This window comes from Kryptolebias marmoratus, linkage group LG15 (assembly GCF_001649575.2).
Source record: "Kryptolebias marmoratus isolate JLee-2015 linkage group LG15, ASM164957v2, whole genome shotgun sequence".
Lineage (NCBI taxonomy): Eukaryota > Metazoa > Chordata > Actinopteri > Cyprinodontiformes > Rivulidae > Kryptolebias > Kryptolebias marmoratus.
In genome coordinates, this window is record NC_051444.1 from 22,147,939 (window position 1) to 22,168,135 (window position 20,197).

Below are 20,197 nucleotides of genomic sequence, written 5' to 3' on the forward strand. Positions count from 1 at the left end.
AAGGGTAAATTGCTGTTAGCAGAAACTTTTATAGCCAATGCTTTGTGGACAAAGAATCCCAAAACAGGGCTCTGTAGAAATACACTGCATCAATTTGTTTGTTTGTTTTTACCAACAAAAGTTCATAAACTCAGATGGAAAAGAATTTCCCAATTTTAAGCTATAATTTAAGTTGTGGCATGTAAAGGTTAATATATATGTACAGTATATTAACTTGTACCTTAAAGTCCAGTGTTATAAGTCAAAGGATTTTTTAGAATACGTTTTCATTTTTGCCTTTAAGTGATCAGATATAAGTCTTTAGTTAAAACATCTATATGGCAAAGATCCTGAAACATAGATATTCAGTTTCACACAAGAATAGACACACACGCACACACAGAGACATGTACATTTTAGAACGATTCAATGTGATAACTACACGCTGACAACAATAAATAACGTATTGTGTTGCATTTTCAGTAAATCATGCCGTAAGCACTGATAACTACACAATGTGCTACTAAAACTGAAGAATTTTGCAATAAATTAAAAAAAAAAAACCAGCAGCCCTTGAAGGAATGCATATCGCCGCCGGCACAAAATTACAAAACATAAAGGATGGGGATCTTGTAAGCAGATTGGTAGCAGCTGCATCACAGATAGAAGGCCCCCCCCCCACACACACACACACACACAGACACACACTGGAATTAACAATGAACTAGCTGAGTGAGTACCTTGATGTTGGTTCCTCATCACCTCAGATCCACTGGAGATCAAAAAGAGTTCTATGGATTCATGTAAAGTTGTTATTAAGGCTTATCCACTCATTCAACTGAAGCTTTGTTCAACACTAATTGAAAGGCCAAGTGCTTTAGGAGAAGATTAGATTTGTGTCTCCATATTAACACGTTTTCAAGTCTGAAGCTGTCCTTCTGGTAGAGTAAAACATCAGCAAGCTGCTTCCACTGACTAACACACATCTTTGAACACATCTTCCAGTCGACGCATCTGGCCCCCAACATGTGACAAGCTGAGAGTCAGTGCTTGATTTGTTGTTGCCATCAAAGGCAAACAGAGGGACATACGTTAAGATTTTCACCTACAACATTTTCGAAACCACAAATTAAACAAGCATGCAAGTTATTATGGACTGTGGGAGGAAAACGAAGCACTTGGAGGGAAAAAAAGAAACACACACACACACACACACACGCACAGCCAAAAAGCTCCACACAGAAAGTACCCAGCCAACCAGAAGGTTTGAACCCAGGATCTTCTTAATGTGTCACATAAACAAGTGACATCAAAACATATTCCTTTTATAAGAATGGAAGAGACTAACGCAAGGGGATAATTCCAGGAAGCAGAACTAAAACTGAGCTTTTACACACAACGGGCAAATCTTTAGACTTCATCCAGCTTTCCTGTATCATACACTAACTTCTGTCACTCAAGAGCTTCTTCACAATTACTCAAAATATTGCCAGCAAAATTGAACAAAATGTTTCACCATACACAGCCTTATCATTTCAGTGTTAGTGCCAGGCAGTCATCTTAAAAATATTACTTAGCTGTCTGCATAAAACCACTTAACAAGTAAAAATGTGTCCCCTCGAAACATTTTACAGCTCATTTATTACCAAAGCCCCAGTCACTCAGACTCCCACGATTATGTTTTTTTAACCCCTGTAATATTATTTTAACCAGAAAGGGAGTAAAAAAAAAACAAACAGTGAATACAAGTGATTGTTTGCAGGATAATAACTTAACAAACATTTTATACCTTTGAAAACGTTTGAGCAAGCATGACTTCGAAAGAACTGTGCCGCTGTTGTGTGGAAGAACAGAATTCCACAGAGGAAAAGTGGAGAAAAGACGAAAAGAAGGACTAACGCAACAGAGCACTGTGCACATATGCAAACACACACACACACACACACACATGCACACACTGCACTTAAAAACTAATGTCAGCCTGAATTGGCATGGTGAATAGCCTCAGGTCTTTAATAATCTCCTTCCTAATCACACATATACAAATGATCCTGCCTCTCTCTCTTTCTTTCACACACACACACACACACACACACACACACACACACACACACGGGCACACACCAGTTCACACAGGGCAGTTTGGTTTGGTCATGTCTGGTCAGTCTAATCACTTGCAGAGGAAATTGTCAGGAAGATCTGGTGCATAGCTCCTCTGTTAGAGCGGTGATTGACCTGGACACACAAACACACACAAACGCACGCACACACACACACACACAGAATGCATGGCCATGTCTTTGACCTGGTTCCCTGCATTTAAAGCCTTTGATTTTCTGACTCCACTTATTGTACTGGTTCCCGACATGTCAAACATCATTGTTCCACCCTAAGCCTGCTTCGCTGCTGAACTGGCTCTTTTTATGCGAGCAGGGATACCTGCACGGGGCGAGCGGGCCGGGGCAGAGCGGCGAGGGAGAGGGACGGAGAGGCAGTGTGAATGACATGCCGACTGGGGGCGGGGGCGTTGGATTGTGCGCCACGGACACATAAAACCAGTGTTTCTCAGTTTTCAGATGTCTCATTGAAAGCCCTGCTCGCTTTGAAATTTTAAGTAGGTATCACAACAAAAGGGCCAACAAATGGCAGGAACGGTGCTGGAGGAATATTACTGCAGCTAATGGCGGAGTGAGTGCGTGGTTCTTGGACAAGGGAGGAGCGAAACTCCTACCTCAGGGAAAGGTAGCGTTACCTGGGGAGGAACGCTTTGCATAGTCCCCTTCCTCCACTTACTGCTGAGAAAGAAAAGATTCTCTTTGACCTGATTGCTTTCATAGTGCCCTGAGATGACTTTTGTCGCGAATTGGCGCTTACACAAATAAACTGAATTGGTCACTTTTTTATTTCATGGTGTATTGGCTATTTTAAGTCCTCCCAGGTTTGTACAAAAAGTGGAATGTTCTGTTTATAGCGATGCTAAAAATAACCCATATGTTAGTTGTTTGTAGGTTGCACTGTTGTGCTCATGTCCCAGTGATTGTCTGACAATCATTTATCTGATGGTTCCAGCAGTTTTCAAAGTGGGTTGAAAGGCAAAGAATTATTCAGAGATGCATATGAAGCCTCTACTCACTCTCCAGCATTTCACACTTCATGAATTCATGGATTACTTGTCTTCAATCTCATAGTTTGAGCTTTTTGAAAACTTTTCTTCTTGTACCGGTCCGTTACAATCTCTGGTTCCCGAGCTGCATGTTTCTGACTCTGCATGCTCAGTGTTTGTTTGTGCTGTTGTTCGTCTATTGTTCCTTGAAAACGAATCTCTTCATAACAAGATGATTCGACATGTTGCACATAGTCCAGCAAGGCCTAATGTCCTGCAAAAAAGGACCGTATTGCATGTAAGCCGGTAGAGCAACGCTCTGGTGGAAAAATAAATAGCGTTTGCTTAAACTGCTGTAAAATGTTAGATGTTTACACCATTTTACTTTAGTATCAGACATTTACTCTACCTGGATGTGCTTAGCATGTTTCATTTTGCAAAACACTAGAACATTACTGGTACTGGAACACACAGCAACGCAATCTACATTGTAAAGAAATGACACAAAAGTGACAACGTTGTAGTTTTGAAAAATAACCTTTGCATATTTTTTTTTAATCTTCTGTCAATTTGACCACTATGCAAAGATATCAGCTCAGCTGCTTTGTGAAAACTTCTGCTTGATTCTCTGAACCGATAATGCTCTGATTGCTGTCTACTGCAGGTAAGCTACTGACTACTGATGTCAACTCCACATAAACTCCTTATAAAGGGAATTTTAAAGGTGTGAAAGACACAGTTGTGTTGTTACCATGACGAAGGTAATGAGCCACCGGCAGCAGCTTTTACATTTCTTCTCTTGTTTCTCATGACACTCCTACATTAAAACAAAAGCATTTTGTCAGCCTAGTATGCTGAAGTTTTAAACAATGATGAAGTACAATCTGATACTTCTTATAGTATTTGCTGGGGATGACTCTCAGCTACTACCACACCAAATTTTAGCTCAAAATCTGTAAAGAATTAATGAATTATTGCCATTTTTGTGTTTGATAAGGTATATTAGCTGTGGTGGCTGGATTGACTCCAGAAGGTAATTAGTTGTGAATGTACATCCAGTGATTACTTCCTGAGACTTTCATTCAAATACGCCAAAGAGTTCAGGAGATATTTTGCTAACAGACACACAAACACAGCCAGACACACACACAGAGGCAGTTACACAATCGCCCACCTTTCATGGTGGCGGGACATAAAAAATGGGAATAGGTAGCCACAGCAACCAAAACTGCAACCATACCTCTGTGCTGCAGAACATGTAAGGGGCTGAGTTTGACTGTGGTGATAGTGTAACTAAGCAGCAGCGGGGTGAACACAGTCACTTTATTCTTGAAAACGCTTAATCTAATGTTTTAGTTTTAGATTAGTAATCCTAACACAGTCGGGCTCACACCAGTAATCCTCAAATCAGCAGAGCAACACAAGCCGCTTCTCCTCAAAGTTTCCTGTTGGTATGAAGTCTGGAAACAGGAAGTGCCTCGTGTTTATTGGGGAATGAGAAGCATTATGGTGTCACACCTCCTTACTGAGGTATGCAACTCACTGAGCACACACTCACACACACACCGGTCTGCTTTTTATTAGGCAGCCCACCAAGCTGCACCGTATACGTAGACCTCATTAACACAAATGTGGCATCTAGTCTGCTGACAAATCTCTGTGATCATCGTGCGCCGCGTTCCCTGAAAACACACACATCGTCAAGTCTTTCACTTCAGCGTGTGTGGCAGAGCAGCGCTCAAACTCACACAGACGCAGAGTCAAAACCAAAAACGGTGGTTTTCAACCCCCTGACCCCCCCGTTCCCCTCCTGCACGCTGTGTCTTTGGTTGGAATCACCAGGAGGAAAAGTGTTTCTGTTCACTTTTCAATATAGTACATATTAGTCATGGTTTTAGGAAATGAATGAATAAATCTCTAATACATCAGAAATATGTTTGTTAAAAAGAACTGTAGACCACATTGATAAAAATACACACTAAATAAAGGTCCCAGTGCATAAGCATTGAAAAACCCTTGTCAGTATTCTGTCATGACCAGCAGCTTACAGAAAACAAACAAAAAAAAAAACATGCAAATTATACATTACAGCGTACGGCTTGATTGGAGTGTGTGTATGACTTTCTATTCAGACTGTACAACATGGATGAAATTCACAACAATAAACTCTTCCATCGACATTTATGGGATTTTGTTGAAGCGATGAACACCCAGCCCTCTTTGGAGCTTTATAGCTCAGTCACACATCACAAAAGAAACATTATTCACAGTTTAAACGAGTCACAAAATTTGGACTTTACACGACCGCGCTGGAATTTTGACATCTTTAATAGTTTTTGCACAATTGCACCATAGGTTTTATGTTTTTTAAAGATTGTTCCACAATGTTCGAATGACGGTTGATGCCACGCACTCTGACCTTTTGAGCTGTCTAAGCTTTCTAAAATTTTACGAACCAAGTCTTCCTCCTCCCACAACCTTTTTAGTATATGTACAAATTATACATCAAAAGGTGGGCCTTCTTCTTTCACCCCGTGTAACTCTTACTGCTATAGGATTTGTGTTTTTACCTCAAATTCCCTAAGAGTTCAGAGAGCGCACAACCAAACCTCTAAAGACTTCAGTTATATTTTAGCTTGAACTTTTCTCTTCAAAACTGGAAGTAAACTTGTCATATCTCCTTAAAAAATCTTATATAAACATAAAAACTCACATGTGTGGCCATTAAAGTCTTTTGCCGCCCACATTTCAAGGCCTTTTCAGATACAGCGTATAGTTTCTTGCAGCAGCTGTTTGTTTGAGGCTTACTTTTTATGTCCTCCTGCCTGTTTTAACAGTGCAATCAGGGAGTGAGAGACACAGGTGTGTGGTTCCTACGGTGACACTGATGAGCCACTGGCAGCAGCTTCAACATTTATTTTGATCTTTGATCTCTTTACACATCATGGAGTTTCTACATCAACATGTAGGCATTTTAATTAACAGTATTAACCAGTGAAAAGGTTCAAAGGTTGTTGCAATAAAAGATAAGTTGATTTTAATATGGTAAATACAATTCAGGTGTGTTTCTTTGTGTGTCTCCAGCTGCATTCACAAAAGAAAACTGCTTTAAAAAAACCCTTTTACATTTTTTTTTTTTTTTTATTATTATTTTTGTCCAGCTTCTCAAAGCTGGTCTTTGACAGGAGGGACAAAAGCATCTGAGGTTTAAACTGTGTGTCGGCACCTCGGTGTGACTCACTAAGAGACGCGAAAATTGCGCGTTGAACAGCGCCAAAAGGCAGCGATGAAGCGTGCTGTGTCTTGGCACCGGCGGGGCAGGTCCATCTGCATTTTCAGCTGTGTTTACTGGTGCCACGGTGTTTTGGATTCCTGCTGCGAGTGTGTCATGGGATGAAATATCACCAGAGGGACCCCCCCAGCACTTAACCTCTCTTCCGATCTGTGTTTCTTGTTTTTTCTGACCCCCAAAAACAGCTTCCTGCAACCGCCTTGGCTGTTTCACCAGGTCACCTCACTTTAAGTGTCATTACACACAACAAAGGCCCCGAAGCTCCGAAAGCTCTACATGAGTGAAAGAAAACAACTTCAGTATCACCAACTTAGCTGATGTGTATGAATGAGAGGTAAGGTTTTGAAAGGACATTTTGAGGAAATAATCACATTTGACTCAACAGTTTTATTTTCTCCCGGCGCCGAAATGCAAAGGTGGACAAAAATGTTTTTTTTTATCTTAGTGTGTGCGAGTGGGTCTGTCTGATACCAAATTATTTCATGTACCACTAAATGGACTGTAGTGAAACTTTCAGGTGACAATCATTGGCTGTACATCTAAAACTAAATAGGTTTTTATAACAAACCCAGTTTAAGGTGGCCACCACAGCTAACCAAAAACAGACAACATAAAAACTGCTTTAACACAGTCAATCTTACAGATTTTGAGCTTAAATTTAATGTGCTAGTAGCTGAGAGTCATTCACAAGACATGAGTGTGATCTCTCACAACAATGCTTTTTTTTCAGTTTTGACCAAGCAGCTACAACTCCACTAATTCTCAACATAAGATGAGCTTTGTCTTAAATTCTGGCATGAAAGGATGATAGGCATTCCCTCGAGGAATGCTAGGCCCTTCACTTTTAAAGAAATACAAAAACTGCCCTAAAATGAGTTCAATCTGCAAGCCAGAAAACCTCCAAAATTCAATTTCAAAATAAATGATTTTTATTAGATCCAATTTTAAAACGGTTCAGTTAAAAATGAAATGTTCTATCAGCTGCTTAGATCCAAAGACTCTAAAGCTCCGCTCCAACCATGTGTGCGATTAGTTGTTGCTCTCCCACACTGCCTCCCTCCTCTCTGCAGACTTATTGTTCCCCCCTCTCCGCCCAGCTCCTTTGAATCCCCCTCAACCTCCGCTGGCCTCAAACTCCCTCATGTACCACCTTCTCAACCTGTTTTTCCCACCCCCACCTGGAAGAGTAGATTTGTGGGCGAACAGCTGAACAAGGACCTAAAAGATGCTTAAATCAGTAAGTGAATAAATAAATAAAACGTCTGCCACGTCCAGTCGTTTCCTCTCTGTAGATAGTGTCAGAATGTTTTGGACCGTGGCGAGAAGATTATTCCTGGGGAAGAGGCGACACTTGTGTTCAGGTGAAATAGAAGCTTCAGCAGATTGCTTGTAGTTGAGAGGCCTTGGAGAGGCATTAACATAGCTGCAGCATGTCTGCTGAAAGACAAAAGCAAACAGATCAGCCCTTCAAGTACCTTCGAGACAGATATCTGTCATCTGGTCAGCCAGCTCACTGAGTGATTGGAGGGTCACTCTGACGGGCGGTGGGGCAGCAATACCGCTTTCAAATGAACCAGGAAAACATCTGTTTTAATTACTTTTCTGCTCTGAGGATCCGTGATTAAATCTAGGAAGCATTCATTTAGACTCACCTGCAGTGGTGGTATGAATCCTCCAGAAGTTAATGACTTAAAAAAGGCTCATCCATCCTTTTGTCCATTAGCCAGGTTTTTGTTTTTTGGGTTTTTTTTCACGCAGCGCCCCCTGAGGAGCATACAGGATTGTCAAAAGTCCAGAGGCAAGCAAGGAAATGAAACAACATTCAGTTTCAAATGAGCTTCAGCTGCTTCGTCACTGTCAGCTGAAGGGAGTTTCCACCCGTCCATCAGATGCTCCTGCTGCTGGTTATCGTCCTGAGGACAGGAGGGACGCTGGCTGCTGCAGCAATGTGAGAGCACTGGTCTGAACGTAGATTAGCAACCCAAGGAAAACATGTAAACAGGACAAAAATCATCAGCTATTTACATGTAACTTTGCAAAGATATTAGGAATATGACTGATGGTAATTATTTTATTTACGGTTTATTCATCAGTATAGGTTTTAATTAGAAATAACAAAATAAGATTTTAAAACTAGAGTTTATAAACAGATTTATGCACTTTTTAGAAGAATAAGCAAATTCCAGGGAAACAGAAGCAATGGTCTATGTTGTCCCAAATCAAACATCCTTCTGTGTCCATTCTTCTATATTTCCACATTATTTAAGTGGAGATTCCTATTCAGTTTCATTTTTTTAAAGGTCTATAATCTGTCTCATACCGCTTAATGTTCACTAATTAACCAGACCAGCTCTCAAAATATGTAAGAGTTGCATTTGTTTACATGTCCAAAATGTAAAATTGAACCAGTTCATTTCAAGATGGTGACATGCTAATCAGCAACCTTTAAACCTAATTGTGATTTTTTTTTTTTTAATTAAAAACACTGATTTATTAACACTGAACTGAAACCAACTGCAAATAACGGCAACGGTGACAAGTGTTGCTTTAAATGGGGCTTAAACAAGGTTTTCTGGTGTGGTACAAAGTGTCACTTATGTGTAGAGATGAACAATAGTGTTTTAAATTGGAATGGTTCTTACCTGCAAATACTTCAAGATGGCATACTGCCGTCAGTCAAACCAAGCAAATAAGGTCAAATTTGACCTGGTTGTTGCTAATTGGTTGGTTGTTGCAACTTGGAAATCATTCAGCAGTTAAAACAATATTTAAAAATGTTTGATAAAATTATATAACGCATGAGTGTCATTTTAAAACAACACCAATATTGAGTTGGGATAATAAAAAAACATTTTACAATACTTATCATGACCAAAAAGGTCTGATGATCGTCTACATGAATCAGCTTCATGTTGTCTTGTTGCAGAAGTACAAGACGGCAACAATAAGCAGCACTACGTCAGAGACGGTTTCATGTGCCTCAGATTTGAAATGGGTTACATTCTGCAAAGTAAACTGTGACACATGTTGATTTTGGAGTTTTAAATTAGTAATCATTTGTTCCATTTTTTCCAGACAATTTGCTTATTGTGGATTTTAAAAGCAGGCGTAGGCATACAATGGGTGTGAACTCTAAAAAATATAGTTTAAACTAATATCCTCTTTATGCTGAGAAACGGTAGAGTTATAATTATAGTTATAGTCTAGTTATAGTTTTAGAGCTATAGACAACTTTCTGAGATCTTGTTTTATCTATTAGTGCTCGGAGTATGTGCTGAGAATGACTCTCAGCTACCACCACACCCAATTTTAGGCCAACATCTGTAAAACTGGCTGAGTTACGGCCATTTTTGTGCTTTCTAGGATTATCTGACTGTGTCAGCATCTTCAACTGGTTTGACTTCAAACATTAGTTAGTTGTGGATGTAACTCTAATTATTAGTGAAAATGTTATTAAAATTCAGTGGTTCGTGAGTTATTTTGCTGACAGACAAACACAAACAGACGCAGGCAAAAAAAATTGACTGCCAAAGTTCGGCCTTTCAGGGTGACAATGACTGAATCATTTATTAAAGTTAGTGCAATGCAGCTGTACTGCAAACATAATTGAAGTTGCACTCTATATATAAATATAATTTACAAGTATATATAAATAATTTGTATTTTGTATGTATGAATAATTTTATGTATGCTGTTTCTCAGTATTATATATGTTTACTTCCCAATGGTGTGTGTGTGCCAGTGTAGGTGTGTGTTGCTTGTTTGTGAACAGGTTATTTTTGCTTCCGTTTTTGTGGGTGTTTGTGTGTGTGAGTGTGAGTGCTCCTGTGTGGCTGCTTGTGTGTGCTTACTATGTGTGTGTGTGTGTGTGTATGTGTGTCGCAGCCATTGATGGCCTCTAAAGTTTCATCCTTCCACAATCATTTGCCTGTTGGAAGGTGCACTCACTCTGCAGGCATCTGAAACCTGCAGGTAACAATCAAAGAGCTGTAGGAGTATAGGACAGACCTATCTGGTTACAGAGGGAGAGCGGCTGAATGAGAGACAAAGAGTGATGGTGCGAGAATGAGAGAGTGGCAAAAAGGAAAAAGCATCAGAAAGAAAAGGGGACGAAAAAAATCATTACAGACGTTATTTGTTTTATCATTTTCTAAAGGAACACAGTTTCTTGTCCTTTTTTTTTTTAAAAAAAAAAGGAGGTAAATCTGCTTCAGAAGCCTCTTTTTGCCCTCTGGCCATCTTTCAGTTCATTCACCGTTTGTCCTCTCACTCACATTTCCTCTGTTCTGCATGAGAACCAATTTATACCACAATGAATACACGAGAGACGGACAAACCCCACTGTTTGTTTTCTCCCTCCCCCACCCCCCACCCCATCCTCGGAAAGAAAACCCTTTCACACTGACGCACGTGACAGACAACAACAAAAAGGGGGAAAACATGCTTGCCGCTTCTTTAAATACTGCTGTTCAAATATGTTGGTGTCAGCGCCGACATCAGACGAAGGAACGTTTGCTTCAGGTTTTTGTTCCTGAAACCTGCTGCAGTTTGAGAGCCGAGGGCTGTTTTTAGTCTTCGCCGGGAGACTTTTAGAAAATCTCTCACCAAAACAGTTCACCTTGGAGCCAACATCAACATAAGTTTATGCCAAGTCAGTACTGTCAACCTAATTGTAACCCAATCAAATGTAATGGTCAGATTTGGTGTATCAGGAGTTCGAAAATACCAATGTGTAAGAAAATGACCAGGCACAGGAAGGAAACCGACTCTTTTCATCCGCAGAGTGCACGTGTCAATCATATTTTTTGTAAGTCTGTAAATGATGGTGAAATCAGCCCACTGTGTTTCTGTGCTGCAGTATTTAGACGCAGTGATGCTTTTTGCTAAATGCAGCAAATTGAATGTCTGTTTTTACCCCAGTTTTAAAGCTGATGCCTTGGAAAAAAAGACAAAAGCTAACAAATGCTTTTGGGAAAAATTTAACTTATTCATGCACCTTTGCTCAGCTGACTTGTCTCTGATCTTGTTAATACAGCTGATGAAACGGAACTCTGAAGTTAGCACAAAGTTTTAAAGCTCCTGCAGTAACAAATTTGAAGTTGCCGAGTGGCGTGTTGAGCCACAGCTGATGACTGGTTTATTTGTAATGTTTGAGCCATTAAAGCTTTTGGTAAGATGCACATTGTGAAACTGTCGCTTCAACTGTATCCCATCTCTTCCAAAATTTGGTTAATATTGTCAAAGGCATACTGCATTTTTTCCAAGTGTATTTGGGTGTAGTAGTAAGTGTCTTATCTGCAGTACACAGCAGTCAGCATGAACTCTGTCTAGAGAAATATATTGATTTATTACGAGTAAATCCAGCCAACTGATGCTCTGATTGAAGCCAAGATTTTGCCAATTATAAAACACTCAAATCATTTATTTATTTTTTTGCCAACCACTGAATGCCATATTGTAAATATTTGACAGTGTAGCACCTTTACCTTAGATTAGATTTGCATCTAAGAAGACATGCAGTGGACCAAGACCGGTCTTCAGTTAGTCAAAAGTCAAAAATCTATGAGGAATCATCCACAGGAAAAAAGGGAATCATCTTTCCTTGCATTTTCTATACCTGCCTGATTCAAAGAGGGTCATGGGGAGCTGGCGTATATCTCCAGTGGTCACTGGGTGAGAGAACAGGTCACCAGTTCATCACAGGGCCTCATAGAAACAAACTAAACAGACAGACATTCACAGGTACAGTAAATCTAGGGTCAATTTAGAGTTGCCAATTAACCTGGCATGCATGTTTTTAAACTGTGGGAGACAACCAGAGTACTGCAAAAAAAAACTCACCCATGCACGGAGAGAACATGCAAACTTCACCCAGAAAGGCCCCCGATGGGAGTTGCATCAGTGCTAAGCAGCTGCTTCACCATGCAACCCCAAAGAGAGAATCTGTTTGTTCTTTTTTTTTTCTTCACTGTAAAGCAGATTGCCCGTGAAAACTTGTGCACATCAAACCCAGCTGCCTGATCACTCTTGTTTTTTTTTTTATTTTTTTGTTTGTTTGTTTGCTGTATCCTGGTTTTACCCATTCATTCTTCAGAGGTTACTGGGGTGAACCCACTAAAATTGATAACAGATACGAGCAAATTACTTTCAAGTGACTTTTAGTTTTGTTTAAAAAAAAAAAGAAAAGAAAAACCCACAGGAAAAGCATTTGTAAGCAACCAGCATGCCCTTATTAAAAGCTGGTGAGCCGAAACGAACGAGAGGGAGAAAGAGGGGAGGCCGAATAAAATAGTTGCCGATTTGTTTGCTGTGTGCTGGAACTGTACTAGACTTCTTTCTGAAGCGCCTGACAAGCAGGTGAGATCAAAGTCACGGGGACAAAAGAGGCTCAGCAGCGATTTGTCAGGAGACGAGAGGCAGCGGCTGGACTCGGCTCTCTGATCACCGCCTCACCAAAGAAATCTGCCCATGAGAAAAAGTACAGCAAAAAGGGTTCAAAGGTCATTTTGATTTGCTCTGGATTACTGGTACCTCCTTTTCCCTCCATTAAAAGGGGGGGCCAAGAAAAGGACCTGGCTAATAACCTTTGTATTATTGCAGAAAAGAAACCCTTTTGTGCCAAGAGAGGTTTTGGGAGGTGGTGGCGGGGGAAGAGTTTTGGGAAGGTCAATTAAAAAAGGAGCCCTGAAAAATCCTTGCCTCCATTCATGGCAGGAGGAGAGAAAAGGGGAAAGTTAAAATGTATGCTTTTTGGTTTTGTGCAAGGGCACTTCTTGTAGGAAGGGTTTGGATTCGTTTGTCAAGAGTGTGATGGCAAAAGGAATGGTTGGACATGTCTCAGTTGGGTAAATAATCAATAATTTGCTAACCTTTACCCCCAAAGCACGAGCACTGCACATTTCCTCTAAACACAGGTGTGAATGGGCTCCAGCAAGCACTGAGAAAAGTACTGCGGCCCGATCACATTGGGAGGTGGTCAGGAATGCAAGTGTGCAGTGTAATGTGAAGTCGAAAGGCTCCGCGGACACAATGAAGGGCCAATTAGTCAACTTTGTATTGAGTTGGTAGCAGGACAAGGCTCCCGAACGCAGTTGATTTGTCTCTGCCAAACAATTTGGAAAAGGTTATGAAGTCTGTCCCCCAGCCGAGGCATCAAACAGCTGCCCCGACCCTCTGCTCTGAGACAAGCACACTGTAAGGGTTTTGTTTTCTGCTTTAGCTGCATTCTTTTCATCTAAAGCCAGCGTCTCACTGGGCTGTGACTGCTGGAGACCGGTTGGTGACTCTGAATTGCGAGAAAATGGGCAAACTTTCAGTCGCGGTGTCACCGAATTCAGTGTATTTGCAACCGGCGAGCCATGCAGCCAAGTTTTGTCTGGCCAATTGTTGAAAAACACAGCTTTCTTTTTTTAAGTGCACAGTTGGCAGAATTGTATTCATGGCCGTGCACATTATTTCATTGCCCACCTCAGCCCACATCGTACCCTCCTATGTTTATGATTCAATCTACTGGAGGACATTTTTGAAGAGATTGGCAGATTTAGACCAGTTTTTTTAAATAATTATTTATTATCTGCATGATTTTTAGACCTGGACATTTGGTGCTGTAGCCTCGGATGTTTATGAACTTTTTGAGACATTTTGGAGACTCCTTTGCAAATGCAGTTAGCCAACTAGTTGCCAAAAGTCACAGCCCTGTAGGCTTAACAATGAACCAAAATGTAAAAACATAGATACATTTATAAAAAAAAAAGCAAAAGAGTTCATTTTGTCCTTGATTTGACAGGGTCAGAAAGGACCACGTTTTCCTGTTGTGTCTTAGATCATTTGATCTTTTGTTCGAACAAAATAATTGTGGTTATTATATGGCAGGAATTTTGTTTTGTTTTGTCCAAGAAATGCACATTTAGCGTTTAAAGGGGGTCTCATTGCAGAACAGAGAAAAAGAACAGTTTAATTGGAAATCAAGATTCTCCGCTCTTCTGTAGTTTGTTTGCTTTGGTTTCCCTTTTTTACCGTTATTCTTTCTGACACTCTCTGTTAGTTCTCATTTAGGCTTTAAATGCAAATGGATTTACGCTTTTTCTCAAAAGTCTCAACAGAATCGCATGGTAATGAGCAAAACCACATCTGGTCAGAGTTTCCTGAGGTTACCAGTGGTTAGGTCACCCTTCACACTGGATGACGATCTCGCTTCGCTCTCTACAACCTATATAACTTATCTAGATTGTAGGCTAATATATATGTTATAGGTTATATAGGTTGGATGGCAGTGAATTTGGAAAATCTTCTTTAGTGCAAAAGTATTCGTGATGCTGCTGAGCTATAAGTACTCATCAAACAGGTTTTTCCTTCTGTTTTCTATGTCCCTGGCATATTCTTATGTCCCTAAGTGTGTCAGTATTAAATGTTATTGTGTCTTTCTGTCTGTCTGTCATCCTGGTTGTGGTTCTGTTGGAGCTCTCGCTCTGTAAAAAAGGGAGCTGTTCCTCTCCACTGTCCTCCTTCATCCTGTGCATACTCAGGATGGGGGATTAAATTGGATTTTTTATTTAACCCACTGGTTTCCACAGCTTGTCAACCTTCTTTCAAGCTGGTATTTCACAAATACTAATATACAGACTGAGTGTATTGAACTTTATAATGAACTGGTTTGTAACTGGATTACACTGAGCTGAATTAAACTGAATTTGATTGAATTGAGTTGGATATAATCGGGTTTAAATTTGACCTGCTTTTTTTTCCCCTGAATGATGACCTGTGGTGACTTTTGCTGCTATATAAATCTCATTAGGTTGAACCAAAAAACAAACCTCCGGCTCTCTTTATGTCTGGCTGCAGGTTCCTTTTCAGAGCAGCTCTGTCTTTTAATTATTTCCTGTCAGGTTTACCCCCCACCCCCCACCCCCCCATTGGTGCGTTTCAATATTTCCAACTCATGAGAGCATCATACAGCATTATATATTGTTTTATCCGATTGTCCTTCTTGTGCAAAATCTCACAGGCCTGTCAAAAATAGAGAAAATCTCCCTTTTAATGAAAACACTTGAGAAAACAAGAACTTTTTTTTTTCTTGGCTGTGTTTTAAGGGGTTATAAGGGAGGGAGCTTGATGTGTTAAACTGCACCTGGCTCCAAAATGTGTCTAAAGCCTAAAACTTCTGTTTAGCTTTTTTTTTTCTTTTCTGTTTTTTTCAAAATAACTATTTATTGCACACACATACTTGTGCTGTGAAAAAGGAAGATGTGCATGTGAGCGTTTTGCTTCACAAATTGAGAAACTTTGCCCTGCTTATTGCTGGGATGCTTTGTGGGCGGCGTGGAGGGGAGCATAATTAAAATAGTTTCTGAGAGAAACAGCACACCACATCTGAGGTTCCACCCTCTTCCAACATCTGACCACATCAAGAGGATCTCGCTTAGAAACGGCCACCAGAACAACCTCTGATACACACGGCCCGGCTGATGTTTTGGTGTGTTGTCTGACTCGTGAAGGGGTTTCGGGAGGCACGATGCACATTTGTAATTAAAAAGAGGCTGCCTTTTTTTTTTTTTTTTTGATCATTGAGGTAAATTAAGTGACACAGGCAGCTCGCTGGGTGATGTATGGGAGGGGAAGACAAATTAACCATCTACTCTCTGGGGGATTCTCAGCAGAGGCCTTCAGAACAGCAGTGGAGCAGCGCCAAAGGGCAGAGAGATTTGTAGATGATGGTGCTAATTACCAGAATGCAAACCATAATGTGACCAAGATGGAAGCAATTTAAGCAGTAGTCATTTAGCCTGCTGCTCTTCCGCCCACCGGCTGCCGAGCCAGAGCCGGGGCATTAGGATGGGAAAAGTCTGGGACAACTTGTTGGTGAAGGCTAAAGAATAATGCTCGGGAGAGAGGTTCTGCAGAGGGAACCCTGTGACACAAAATTAATTTGTCTTAAATCAAATGATATGAGTCAAAGGTGGCAGGTCAGGGGGAGGCTGTAAATGTTTGAGAGCAAAAAAACGCCCGAGAGAGGATTTCCAACCTGCAGATGCAGAGATGCAGCTCGTTCTCCACTTCTCTTCAGATCTCTGCTTCTGTTTGAGGTGAATTACACATTTATACAAACTTGTCCTTCACTTCAGCTCGGCCTGTTGGGATAATTTGACTCTGCATGTGTGAGAAACAAATGTTAAATTCATTAGTGTCCAGAAAAGAAAAAAAAATCAGATATCTAGACGGGAAACTTGTAATGTGTGTGTGAGTGGGGGAAAAAAGGGGGAAGGCCTTGTGTAGGTGTAAGAATTCAACTGTGTTTGCAGCTTTTTTTTTCTTTCTTTCTTTTAAGTTGAAGGAAGGTTCCAGCAGCAGCAGCAGACTTCTTCCTCACCTGCTGCGGTGGCTGCCTCAGCCTGTATAATTTGGGATGTCTAATTGCTCTTTTAGGATATTTCAGCAGAGGAGTTCAGAGGGGAGAACTGTTCCGCGCTGTGCTACTATGTAATTTTATCCATGCCGCTGTCTCTCACTTCACACAGGGCTGATACCTTTTGCCTCCCCTCTCCTTTGTATCAATTGGTCGAAGTTCAGCCTATTGTCGCCACAAGTTTCTTTTATATCTGCGCTCAGTCTGAGGCGAGGCTCTCAGTCAGCTCCACGGGAGGGCTTTCCACAGAGGCGAGGAGGATCCCAGTTCTGGAGGACAGGAGGGCGTGGGGGGCCCGGCCGGCCGTGCTGTCAGAGTTGCCTCTCGGTCTCGGATGCGCGCGGGGGACCGGAGCTCTCCAGCGTTAGGGGTCCCCCGACACTTTTGGATGGGACCCGGAGGGCTGGACGGGAGGTGTCGCTTTTTTCGCCACAGTCGCCAGTCTCCAACCATGCCACAATGCTGGTGATTCCTGTGCTGCTGCTGGTGCTGAGCCTGCTGGATCCCGTGCGTCCCCGGGCCCGCTGCGCGCCTGGCCACGGCCAGGCCTGTGACCCCCGGCGGCGGAGGGACGCCGGGGGCCGCGGGGGAGTGTACGAGCACCTCGGAGGAGCGCCGAGGCGCAGGAAGCTTTACTGCGCCACCAAGTACCATTTACAGATCCACGCGAATGGGAAAATAGACGGTTCACTGGAGGAGAACAACCCGCTCAGTGAGTACTTTTTAAATATACATTTTACTTAAAAACACAAATCAGACAGAAAAAAATACATTTCTATTAAACACATATTTTCATGGCGCCCTGTTTTGGTTTGGAACTTCTCAGCGCGCCTGTGCTATTATATTAACACAACTGATGTGATTAATCCACGAGGAAGTCTCGGGGGCCACTCGGAGGAGGGGGCCCCTGTTCACTCCCGTGTGTGAAATCATGTCAGCGCAAAAGCTGCAGGTTAATCTCCCGAGTGTCGGGCCCCTCCACCACCCCCCACCGAAAAAAAAAAAAGAAGAAGCATTAACATCCAGGCGCGACAAAAGGCGCTGTCTTTAGCGGATGTGTTTATCTAATCAGAGGCTGTTAGGAGACTCTTCACGGCGCTGAATGAGCCAATCAATGCCCTGATTAAAGGGGCCAATAAACACATTCAGCGGGCCCCGACTATACCCGTCACACAAGTCAACTCTTAGAGTTAAACATTCTTATTTATTTTATGTTTTCTGCATTTTAATAGAGATTTTTGACTGTTTTTTTCCGGTTTTGTTTTATCAGCAGGTGTGTTTAATTTGCTCTGCTTCGCTTTGTTTGGGACACATTTCTGTTTGGGCATGTTAAATGGGCACTGAGCGGTGCTGTAGCTATTCGGATACATTTGAGCAAATTAAAGTGAACCACAATAGACCTTGAAATAAGCCGCTGCTGCTTTATTTACCCGTTTCTCTGTGTTTCAGGCATCATGGAAATCACAGCCGTGGATGTGGGCGTTGTGGCCATTAAAGGGCTTTTCTCAGGAAGATATCTGGCCATGAACGACAAAGGAAGGCTGTACGCCTCGGTCAGTGGGAGACTATTTACCTGTTTACTTGTCAAAAATGCATTGTGTGAAATAAACGTAACATATGGCTCAGTTTGTATTCTTCTCAAGACAAAATACACACACAACTGCATATAAAGGCAGAGTTAAAACGAAACTCAGCTCATACCCCCCCACCTTCAGTTTTCTATCTCATCAGCATCCCTGTTTTTCCACCTTCATTGGACTAGAAACTAGGAACAAAAAAAACTTGAATTTGACCAGCCAAAGTTCAAATTAAATGTCAGAGGCTGCTCAGTTTTTATCTGTTTTCACGCTCTCGTTTATCTGTGAACTGTTTGTTGACAAATGTGGTTCACTCCCTCTCTCCTTGTTTCACCAGGAAGTGTTCAATAAAGAGTGTGAGTTCGTGGAGCGCATCCACGAGTTGGGCTACAACACGTACGCGTCGCGCCACCACTCCACAGAGCAGCCGCTGCCCCCGGGAGGAGGAGGAGGAGGCGGCGGCAGCAACAAGCGCCGGGCCAGCATCAAGAGGCAGTGGTATGTTTCCATCAACGGCAAAGGGAGGCCGCGGCGAGGCTTCAAGACCCGGAGCACCGATAAAGCCTCGCTCTTTTTGCCCCGGGTGCTGGGCAACAAGGACCACGAGATGGTGAGGAGGCTGAGGGACAGTCAAGGCGCGCACCACCACACGCATAACCAAGGCGAGCGGCGGCGACGCCGGCATCGAGCCAGGAAAGGCCGGGGCTGACGGTCAGATGACTCTTTTAGAGACTGGCTCTATCCTCCTGTGACTCCTCTACAGATGGATTCTTGACCTCGGCACATGCCGCAGCTCAACTGCGATGGAGGATTTGGGGTTAACGGATTGGATCCTGCACTCTGGATTAGTGGAAGTTTTTGTCCATGTGCAGAGGAAGAGACAACGATCCATAGAGCAAATGAAAACTCAGAGGCAGCCCCAAATGTTTGGGCTGCGAAGGCCTTCACAAAGTCCCGCCACTTTCAGGAGACTGACCCTCCACTGCTGTATAATCCTCTATGAACTGATGTCCGAGTTCTTCCAAATGCTTCTGTCTTGTAAACAAATGTATTAAGATAGCTGAAAATATCCATCCTATGTTGTAAAAACTTGTCTTTTAAGGTGTCATCTCACCAGCAACTTTAATCAAACAGCTTCAGAAAGAGCTTCCACTTTTGCTGAACGGAGTCAACCAGAACGGCAGCTTTTCATCCGTCCCACGCAGAGACAACTTAATATTTAGCCATTCGGAAGTGCTGTCAAACATGATGGATAACGAAGAGAGAACTTTACTCGGAGAAGCACTTTTTAAAAAAAAATGTCATATTCATGTTAAGAAGCGTATAGAAATCAGAGAGAGAAGCTTCTGTCTGCTCCTTTCTCACAATGTGATAGTCTACTGTCTGTAAACTCAGAGAGCTATACTTTGTTTATTTTACTAGTGATATAAATATTTATTTGGTGTGTGAGTTGTAACTTATTGATAAGCCTGTTTCTACATTTTACCAATTGTTGTTTCATAGTTTCACTCACTGCCTGGTTCCAGCATAAACACCATGGTATTTACCTTTAAAAAAAAAAGAAAGAAAAAGTTGTCTGATTTCTTTTTTTTTTCTTGTTTTTTTTTTTCTTTCACAAAATTTGTCTTCGCAGACTCAAATCTAATTCTTCTGTCTTCAGTGAGAGCAACCTCTGCCACAGACAAGGTTTTATTCCAGACTGCCTTAGTATTTGAGTTTTATGTGTGGAAAACACAGGTCCTGTTTTACACTCCGGTTCATTCAGCTCTCTGATTGCTGCATCACAAAAAAAGTAAAAGGGCACAATAGGATATTTAGTTTCTGATGAAAAGTGTAAAACCACA

At 41.8% G+C, this 20,197-nt stretch overlaps 1 protein-coding gene across 1 annotated transcript; it reads left to right on the forward strand.

Moving 5' to 3' along the window:
* Window positions 1-15,651: 15,651 nt before the first annotated feature.
* On the forward strand, window positions 15,652-19,797 carry fgf3 (fibroblast growth factor 3). Its single transcript, XM_017419606.2, has 4 exons — window positions 15,652-16,456; window positions 16,889-17,488; window positions 18,226-18,329; window positions 18,691-19,797. The coding sequence occupies exons 2-4, from the start codon at window positions 17,236-17,238 to the stop codon at window positions 19,060-19,062; spliced, it is 729 nt and encodes a 242-aa protein (XP_017275095.1). The 5' UTR covers window positions 15,652-16,456; window positions 16,889-17,235; the 3' UTR covers window positions 19,063-19,797.
* The last annotated feature ends 400 nt before the right edge of the window (window positions 19,798-20,197 follow it).

What these genes read in the sequence shown, in the direction of transcription:
- fgf3 (XM_017419606.2), top strand. Translation starts at nt 17,236, where the DNA reads ATGCTGGTGATTCCTGTGCTGCTGCTGGTGCTGAGCCTGCTGGATCCC. An exon ending in GGAGGAGAACAACCCGCTCA is followed by an intron (nt 17,489 to 18,225) that starts GTGAGTACTTTT and finishes TCTGTGTTTCAG; the next exon opens with GCATCATGGAAATCACAGCC. An exon ending in AAGGAAGGCTGTACGCCTCG is followed by an intron (nt 18,330 to 18,690) that starts GTCAGTGGGAGA and finishes TTGTTTCACCAG; the next exon opens with GAAGTGTTCAATAAAGAGTG.